Consider the following 10219-nt stretch of genomic DNA (forward strand, 5'->3'; position numbering starts at 1 on the left):
GAAAGTCTTCTTTTTTTTTTCAAATGTACAGTGTGTAGCCCACAGCTGAAAATTCGAATTTATCTGCAGGCTTACTTTCTACTGTGACTGTTATATATAGTAAAGAATATAAATTTGTCAACCATGGAAATAAACGAATAAAATCACAGGGATCAGAAATAATCTGACGAATCATCGACATTTGGACGCGCGAGATATTGTGAACTCACGCACCAGAGTATAAAGTTCTGTAAGGTAAAAACCCTGTCTCCTCACCTTTCAACCCCCCGTACCAGTGACATCTGCTGAGAAGTTAGGATTTGCGAGATGGATTTCTACCACTCCCCAACCCTCCTCCACCCCCACCCCACCCCCCACCCACCCTCTCTCTCTCTCTCTCTGTCTCTCTCTCAAAATAGCGTCGTTAGGTTTTGGGTGGGTTATTGACTTAACTGTATTGCCCTTTCCACTATTCAACATCCCTGCGAAATCTCTGCCTCTGAAAAGTTCACCTTTGTGTTGTTGTTGTTGTTGTTTGTTCCGGCATATTTATCATGATATAGCGATCATGTTCGTTGCAATCATATTCGTTAATTTTGTTAACAAAATGTCCACACAAAAACCCCAAAAAAACAAAAACAAACAAAAACCCAAAAAAACTATCACTGTACCATAATCGTCTGCTATTCTGAAATTTGTTTTGATAAGTAGTTGCTTTTGTGATTAGGTTTTACTTGCTTCATGAAGTCTTTTCTGTGGATTTTTTTAACATTTTTTTTTTTTTTTTTTAAGGAAAACGTGTGGAATCTAGTTCCTTCTTTGACATCCGAACTTCCTCCTCTACCCCTACCTTCCATAACAGTGGAGTGTGGACTGGTGTGGGGGTGGGGGGTGGGGGGGGGGGGGGGGCACAGGGAGTGTGGGTTCTTAATCACCTTGTGTACTATCTGTCACTCTGGCTTCAAGGTTCGTTAACCTAAAAAAGAAAAGGGAGACAACGAATCTGATGACTGAAGATTAACTCTTTTCGTTTCACCCCCAATTACCATCATCAAAATATTGCAAGCGGAAGGCTCTTATACTGAAGAGGTGAATGTTGACAAAGAATACCACAATTCTGACGACGGAAGCTAAAGGTTGGGTCATTCAGACACCCACTGGACATCCGAGGGGTCTGTGTAGAGGAGAAGAGAGGACTGGCCGTACTGAGTGAGTTGATTATTAATGGGCTCTTGCTTTTGGTCTCTGGCACTGTCAGCTGTGGGCTTGTCGTTGATAAATGAAAACACAGTGTTGCCAATCGACTGGTTTGAATTGAAAAAAAAAAATCGAATGGTGAAAAATACACTGGCATTTGTTTTATTTGATCTCATTCAATTTTAGGAATTTAGGATGCTAAAGTGAGATATTACCCAATTTTATTGTACTTCCCCCCCCCCTTTTGTTTGAGAAGAGCAGTCATTTAACAGTACTCTCCCCCTTTCCTCCTTCAGGTGGCTTCTCCACCTTCCAGCAGCGTTTCCCAGAGTACTGCCAGTCCCAGGAGTCTACAGACAACTCCATCCTGGGGCTGTGCAACCTGCGGATTTCGGAGGACCCCGCCTCCTACCCCGCTGACGGCTCTGGAGCCGACCCTGTGGAGAACAACACCCCACACATGTCCCCCTTCCCAGTCAAGGTCCTCCCTTACCTGTACCTGGGCAATGCCAAGAACTCGGCGGACCTGACGCAGCTGCGGAAGAACGGCATCCACTACATCCTGAACGTGACGCCCAACGTGCCCAACATGTTCGAGGACAACGGAGACTTCAAGTACCTGCAGATCCCCATCAGTGATCACTGGTCCCAGAACCTCTCCTCATTCTTCCCGGACGCCATTGCCTTCATCGGTGAGTTAGGCTCTCTTTGCTTGGCTTGGGGACAGTTGTGAAAACGATTGTGTTGTGTGTGTCTTGTTTTCTGTGTGTGTGTGTGTGTGTGTCTGAAACACACACACACACACACACACACACACACTGAATCTCTCTCTCTCTCTCTCTCTCTCTCTCTCTCTCTCAAACACTCTCACACACACAGCCAGCGCAAACCATCGTTCGTTTGTGCCCAGTCTGTTTTGCTTACACACACACACACACACACACACACACACACAATCCGCTTGTGGATTATGTGAGTGCTGGGTTTCCTTTGAACACATAACACAAACACCGGATCGATAGATTATATAAAGGACTTAAAAATATATTTCATTTTCAAGTAAACAACAGGAACAAAGACGAGCTCAAGGGACGAGATATATATATATATATATATATATATATATATATAACTTGCTGTAGGGGGAGGGGGGGGATAAGAGGTGACACTAGGATTCAAGATTCTTCCTTTTTTTTTTTTTGTTTTGTTTCGTGTTGTTGTTGTTGGTTTTTTTGTTGTTGGTTGGGTTTTTTTTTACCCCCGATTCGTTTGAAAAAGAAAAGTGAATGGAAAAAAAGACAGAAAAGAAAAACACTGGAGAAAGAAAAAAAAGTGAATGAAGTAAGGCAAAAAGAAAAACACGCCAGTTTGGCAAGGCGCCAGAACCCTGAGGTGTTTTTCTTGGTAGGTTTCTTTTCTTTTTTCTTTTTCTTTTTTTGTGCAAGGGGAACGGGGTCACAGCATAGTGAAGGGAGGAGGAGGAGGGGGGGGGGGGAGGAGGGGTGGAAGGGGGCCGACTTTCCTTTCCACTCCCCCTACCTCCTATTATCCCCCTTCCCGCCCCCGCCCCCCTTCCTCTATACTGTCTTCCTGCCTCCTCCTCCCTTCCTTCTCTCCCCCCCCCCCCCCCCACACCTTCCGCCCGTCCCTTACCTTCAACCTTCTCCTCCTCACTCCACCACACGTACACACACAATAGCTCACGCAGAGAGAGAGAGAGAGCTTGGGGATCTTATCGCGGCGTCACCTTCACCTTGCTTTTCTTTCCCCCCTCCTCCCCCCACCCCTCTCTCTCTCTCTCTCTCTCTCTCTCTCTCTCTCTCTCCACCCCCCTCCCTCCACCCCCTCACCTCACATTGCCCTGCCACTAAAACTTTTTTTCTTTCTTTTTTTTTCGACACCACCTCTCTCTCTCTCTCTCTCTCTCTCTCTCCCACGAAAGGGTAAAGTTATGTGTTGACACTGGTGGAGGGGGTGGGGGGGGCGCGGGTGGAGGTGGGGAGGGAGCGGAATCTGCTGTGAATAAATAACAAGCAGAGAGCGCGGAGAGGGAAAAAAAAAAAATGCTGGCTGAATAGAAAAGTGCGTATTGCTAGCAAGCAGCCATGTTCACCTTCAAGGAAAGTACTACACATAGATGTTGTTGGACAGAGAGCATGCACACAGTTTTCACCGCTATGTGTTTTTCATTGGGGATACGTGTTCTCGTGGTGTGTGTGTGAGAGAGAGTGTGCGTGCGTGCGCGCGCGCGCGTGAGAGAGAGATACAGAGAGATACAGAATGTGAGTAGCGATGGAAGATGAAGACTCACAACAAAAGTGTGTGTGTGTAAAAACCGCACTTTCTCAGAACTCAACAATAATTTTATGCGTGTCCAGAGAGACAACCTTGTTTCTTCATTTGAACAGTTTCACACCATCAATGAAAAGTATAACAAAGAGTCATTCATAAAATGGCCTGACAACTAAAGGAAAAAAAATATATTGCCCTTTCCTCCACCCTAGTTATTTTTGTGTTGGTATCACAGAATGTGTTCTAATTCTGTGAAAGGATTCTTTCAGTATTTTATTTCTCTGTTAGATGGTACACTTTACATTGTTTCTATTAATGCTATTTATTTCCTTGTGAGGTAGTGTCAAGTGGAGGAATACACTTCAATGTCCTGTCACACATACTGGTGATTGTTGATAGTATAACGGTTTCCTTCCTCGAGTTGACTAAAAGTATTTGCTTCCTCGAAATACTCAAATAATGAGAGAATCTTAAAATAGGTCTTTTTTTTTTTCCTCGGTGTATTGAATTGTTTACTCTTAGCGATGACGTTATGATAATGGGACTGAAAGTTCATCAGGTCACCGTTTGGTGTTCTACATAGGATATGAAATGTCTACCCCCCAAAAAATTTTTAAAGGATATAGAAATGTTGATTTTAATTAATGCTATCACATTCTCTTCATACTCGTACTCATTAAGGACTTTGAATCCTAATCATTGCTGTGATAGATAGATCCGTGTTGTAATCTTCCCCACAAGTGGGAGGGGAAGTAACAACGAAGTCAATTGAAAAGGAAGACAAAACTCTATTCCACGGGTTCTACACTGCACTCGCTCCTCTGCCCACGCTTGAAGGATGATAATAATACCACTGTACTCTTTCACAACTCGTCAACAGTTGAATGAGTTCGTTTTTTAATAAGGACTATCAGCGTGTATTCACTGTTCATCCCTTGATCAAACGGTCTGTCGACAGGCTGGCTCGCCCTGTTATGTCAGTCTCAGCAACCCACGCAAGTCGATCTAGCCTGTCTCGGGTTTCCTTCCCATACACATCTCGGCATTTTCTTTTGCTCCTTCACACACACACACCCCCCCATCACATGTTGAGCGCAGAGCAGCCAGAGGGCTGCCTTTCAGCATTGCGCAATGTTTGTTTTGTCAGCGGTTGTGCCGGCAGCAGAGCAGACATGGTGGGAGAGAGAGAGAGAGAGAGAGAGAGAGTGTCGGGAATCCGCTGACATTTTGCCTTCTGTCGGCTGCTACTGCTTCTTCTAAGCCTCTTTCCTGTTGAACTGAGGGAGACAGACTTTCGTCTTTTTTTCTTGTTTTTTTTTTTTTTTCTTTCGGGGTGGTGTTAGGGTTGCAGTATTTGTTTATGTGGACTCCCCCTTAATAAGGTCACTGCTGCTGGGTTTTTGGGGTTTTTTTGTGGTTTTTTTTGGGGTTTTTTTTTTTGGGGGGGGGGGGGGGGGGGGGGACTGTTTTTTTTCTGTTGTTTTCAAAGAACCCTGAGCAGGTCGGATTTTTTTTTTCATCAGCTTTCTCGAATTCTTCTCAGTACTTTGTGATATTCTTTTCGAGAGTACTTCAGTTTGCTATTGGTCTTCGAGGATTCTTCAGTTTGGGTATATACTTTGAATGACGTTGAATTAAATTAAATTCCGGACAGACACTGGTTTGGGGTGGCCAGTGTGATGAACTGGTTCTGTTTTGTGAAGCATCGTCAGTTATATTTCGCTGTCTTGGAGATTTGTTTTGACTTGCTTCTCCGTGGGTGGGCGGGCTGTGTGGGTGGGTGGGTGGGTGTGAAAGAAACTGTCTGGAAGACGAGGGAGGAATGTAACTGTTGTGTTGTTGTTTTTTTTAACAGACGCCGTGCCAAGCACGTAGCTCTAAGAGATGCTGAGGGATGCGAGTACAGTACAGACTATTCATTCCGATTCGTTCAAAGCTTTCATTTATTTCTAACTCCGAGAGAGCTCTGTCAGAGGTATAGACTACGCCCAGAGAAATGGAGGTGGTGAGAGAGAGAGAGAGGAGGGGGGTGGAGAGAGAGAGGGAGGGTGTGTGGAGAAAGAGGAGGGGTAGGGGTGTGGAGAGAGAGAGAGAGGGGTTGTGATGACAGATGGAGCCCAGTTGTACAGGAAGGCCAGGTGCGAGAGTCTATAAATAAACCTACCCTCGGCATCAGGATAACACACAAGACTGATAAGCAGAACTTCCTCCCACTCTCCTATACCCCCCTACCCCCCCAACCCTCTTTCTATACCTCGCTGCCTCCGCTGCACCTCTCTCCTTCCTTTTCCTTCCCTCCCTCCTTCACCCGCTCCCCCCTCTCTCTCTCTCTCTCTGGCTGGCACTTTCAGAGCGTGAGAAACTGGTGCTCTCACCGGCACTGACTTTTTTTTCTTTCCTTTCCTTTTTATTTTTTTTTTTTAAAGCGGTGGAGAGAATAGCAGGATAGACCAGTAGCTGGAAGGGTGGGTAGGGAGGGTGCCAGTGGCGCTTCCTGTTGCTGATGATATTTGGGTGGCTGGAGCCTCTGGGGGGGGGGGGGGAAAGATCAAAGGGAGACCTGTATATTGGACATGTCATTGATGTTTGCGTCAGGCAGACAGACAGACAGACATTTGGTCGAAGGAGTGGAATGGAGGTGTGTGTGTGTTGGGGGTGGGGGGGGGGAGCGGGGGGGGGGGGTGTTGAGAGAGGGAGGTGAGAGGGTGGAGGAGGAGGGCCTTTACACAGTGCCCTCCTCCTCCTCCCCCCCCCCCCCCACTACCCCCCCGCACGTGCAGGAAGGTGTTGTGTGTACTTTTATCGGCCCCACCACACACCCCCACACCCCGAACACCCCGCAGGGAGCCAGTTATTTTCACTTCGCACAGTCATTGATGAGTTTCCGGTCTATTTCTGGACCTTCCTCTGGGCGAGAGATGACGATGAGGGAGGGAGTGGGGGGCCGGGGGGGGGGGGGGGGGGCGACTGGCTCGCTCGAATGGATTAGTGAGCAAAACAAAAAAACAAAAACATCTTGATGAGAGTAATATAGTTCGATAGGTCTCAGACATGTTTTGCGAGGCAGTGGTAACTTTTGTTCCATTAATTTGTTGGGTTGTTGTTTTTCCCCCCTTTCCAACCGTGCATTTCGATCCTCTTGTTTTTAAAAGCAACGGCACTAGAAGCTAAAGACAAACATTCGAAAGATCTACACTTACTGCGCTTATTCACAAATGCAGAGAAATCATGTAAAAAATAAAATAAAATAAAAATAAAAAAACCACCTATTCTGAAGCATTGATTGGTGTTTGTGTATCCATGCACGAGCCCTTGGAAGTATGCCCAGGATATATATGGTTTAACAATACAGAGAACTCATAGGGGAAAATCCCCAGTGAAGCATTAATTGGTGTTTGTGCATGCGTGCATGAGCGCTTGGAAGTGTGCCAGGGTAGTCGTATTACAGTGCAATTTACCTGACAGGTAAGACTAATGCGAGGATAGTCGCATTACAGTGCAATTTACCTGACAGGTAAGACTACTAATGCGGGTATGAACAAGCACTTGAAAATATGACCTGGATATATGTTGTTGTTGTTGTTTTTTACAATACAAATTTACCTGACAGATGAGACTAGTACTAGGGTGTAAGCACTTGAAAGTATGCCAGGATAGATTTTGTGTGTGTGTGTTACAAATAAGAATTTACCTGACAGGTGAGACTAACGTGTGTTTGTGTTATTTTCCTGGCGTGTTGCAGACGAGGCACGGAAACGGAAGCAAGGGGTACTGGTGCACTGTCTGGCCGGAATCAGCCGCTCGGTGACCGTCACCGTGGCCTACCTCATGTCCCGCCAGTCCATGTGCCTCAACGAGGCCTACGACTTCGTCAAGAAGTGCAAGCCCAACATCTCCCCCAACTTCACCTTCATGGGGCAGCTCCTGGACTTCGAGAAGGCTCTCCACCACCAGACGAGCTGCTCCTGCTCCTCCACCAAGCCCTCCTCCTCCTCCACCTCCTCGGCAGATGACGACAGTCTGCCCGCCAGCGACTGTGACTCGGATAAAGCTAGCCCACCGTTTGAAGTCAGCCCGGTTTGAGGGAGGAGAAAGCTTTTTTTTGCCAGGACTCTTAGGAACAGGTGTAAAGAAGAAGAAAAAAAACCCAGTAAGTTCACAGCGCCAAGAAATTCTGGCGTGGTGTGGCTTGTTGGAGGGAGGGGGGGGGGGGGGGGGTGGGGAGGGAGGGAGGGAGTCTCTCTCGATCACAAGAGAAGTATTTGCCTGTACGACACATCGCAAAAAGTCCCAAACTATGAACAGAACTATGACGGCTGATTTTTTTTTTTTTTTTTTTTTTTTTTTTTTTTAAACAAGCTGACTAGTTCTTCAGACCTGGTGACTGCTCCTGACTTGCTCAACGTGATGAAACTGGGGCAGCTAAAAGCAATAGATAATGACTCTTTTGTCTGTCGCCGCCCCTTCGACTTGGCCAAAGGTGTATGTGATAGCTGAGAACAAAGTCTTCCTTTAGAATGTGTGTGAGTGAGAGAGAGAGGGAGCAGTAGAGTGTGTGTGTGAGGGAGAGATAGAGAGTAAAGTGAGTCAGTCACAAAGAATGAGGCTAGTAATACTCTAGTTTTTTTTGTCGCTGAAGACTTGTTCCTTGTTGACTCCATGTTTCAGAAATCTGGACACAAAACGTGTCCATGTGTGTGCCTTGGCGTGCCAGTGCATGTGTGTGGATGTCGGTAAGAACAGATAAAGTGCACAAAGATAATGTACAGTGAGTGTAAAGGTACCCTTGGTAGTCCACATTAATGGGGATGGAGGTATAATTCTATGATCATGTTAATACCTGCATACAGTGTAAAAAAAACAAAACAAAACAAAAAAAAACACTTTTTTTGCGGGGAGGGGGGATACCGAAGAAATGTATGTAACAGACAAATCTGTCCAGATGCTTGAAGTAGCTTAGTACTGCGATGACCATAATTTGAACGGTTAAGATAACACTCACCAATAGTAGAGCTAGTTGTACAACCCTTCTTTATCCTAGTTCAGAACGACTAAAAAGGCTGACACTAGTTCCAGAATTCTGAATGTGATATGCATGAGACTTGTTCGTGAGGATTTTTTTTTTTTTTCTTTCTTTTTTTTTTTTTTTTTTTTTTTTTTGTGCGTGTATATTTGTGATGAGCTAGACTGTTTTGACGATTGTTTTGTACGACAATATCCGTCACTGGACAAAAAAAAAAGTCTTTCAACTTTGGAGAGAGAATGTTTCTAGCATATTTTGTATAACACTATGTATTTAGGACACACGGAAATGGCAGCTACCTGCATCATGTCCATAAGTACTACTTACTGACTGTCATGCCATACTGTCATCATCATTAGTGTTCCTATGTCTGCCACTTTTGTAGTCCTCGGGCAAGTCACTAACATGCTTGTAAGGGGGTGGAGGGGGGATTTGGGGGGGGGGGGGGAGTGTGCATGTGGCCTCTGAGAGATAGGACTTGTACATAATCAGGAACGAGTGTGTATTGAAGAGAGAGAGAGAGAATGTGTGAGAGAAGCATGTCTTGGGGGGTGGCGGGGGGTGAGGGAGGGGGTCATAGCTAAACAAAAACAACTATCTTTTATGAAGCATCTGTTCCATAACTTTTTTTTTTTTTTTTTTACTTGATTCTTGTCTTTACTGCAGGCACTGATGACATGGGGAAATTTGTTTGTTTTTTTTTAAGTCTGAATTCAAGGAGAACACACACACACACACACACAAACAATCAAACACCAGCAAGAAACACCTACTTTCTGCCGACACCGATCAGGCAGGCAGGCATTCTATTCTATTCCAAACAGAACTCTTTGAGGGGCCAGAAAAGTGGCAGCCATGGGGAACCGTTCATGTCTTCATCGCCATCATCATCATCGCCATCATCATCATCATCACTCGTATCACATCACCAGCTGTTATTCATCATCCATCAGCCATCCTGCATCACCCGCCATGTTTGTTGGTTTTGTTTGTTTGTCTGTCTGTGTCTTGTGCTCTGTTTGTGCTCTGTTCACAGAGGACGTGTTTGGTTCGGTCAGTTATGTTTGCAGTCAAAAAAAAATAAAATAAAAAATTCAGAGAGGGGCATATCCTGACCCGCAACAACACTAGGCAGTGATCAGAGCTATTACAGACAGACACACACTCTCTCTCTCTCTCTCTCTCTCTCTCTCTCTCTTTGTCCCGACCAGGAGATAGATAGATAGATAGATGGATATCTGTTGAAAGCTGTTGCAACCTCACTTCGCTGTCACAGCGACACAGCAGATGTTAGATAACTCGTGTGTGTTTTGTTGATCTGGTTGCACACACGCACACACACACACACACACACACTCACACACACACACACACACACACACACACACACAGAAAACTCCTCAACAGCCCCAACTTCATCCACTAACCCAGAAGAAGAAGGGAAAAAAAATTGAAGCAGTGGATCTTACATAATAATTTATTTTAATTAATTATTACTGTTATTATTAATCTTTTCTATTAATTATTACTGTTGTTATTAATCTTTTCTTTATGACGACACAGAGACCAGTGATATTTATAGACTGCAAACTGTTCTTATGTAGCTACATCTGTTGACTCAACTGAACATCATACTCTGTTGTTATAGTGACGTCAGATATCAGTTGTTGTTTGTTGATGACAACATTACCTCGCTGACGATGATGTTATGAAACATTTTATACAAAA

General features: G+C 45.0%; 1 protein-coding gene across 1 annotated transcript in view; it reads left to right on the forward strand.

Annotated features, from left to right (window-relative positions):
• The window catches only part of LOC143284832 (dual specificity protein phosphatase 7-like), an 11500-nt gene extending 1650 nt beyond the window's left edge, over positions 1 to 9850 (forward strand). Inside the window, exons 2-3 of the mRNA XM_076591893.1 lie at positions 1473 to 1868; positions 7211 to 9850. Coding sequence (XP_076448008.1) covers positions 1473 to 1868; positions 7211 to 7551 — 737 coding nt within the window. The 3' untranslated portion in view covers positions 7552 to 9850. The remainder of the gene's footprint in view (positions 1 to 1472; positions 1869 to 7210) is intronic.
• Positions 9851 to 10219: the final 369 nt, after the last annotated feature.

The sequence above is a fragment of the Babylonia areolata genome, chromosome 8 (assembly GCF_041734735.1).
Source record: "Babylonia areolata isolate BAREFJ2019XMU chromosome 8, ASM4173473v1, whole genome shotgun sequence".
NCBI classification, from domain to species: Eukaryota; Metazoa; Mollusca; class Gastropoda; order Neogastropoda; family Buccinidae; genus Babylonia; species Babylonia areolata.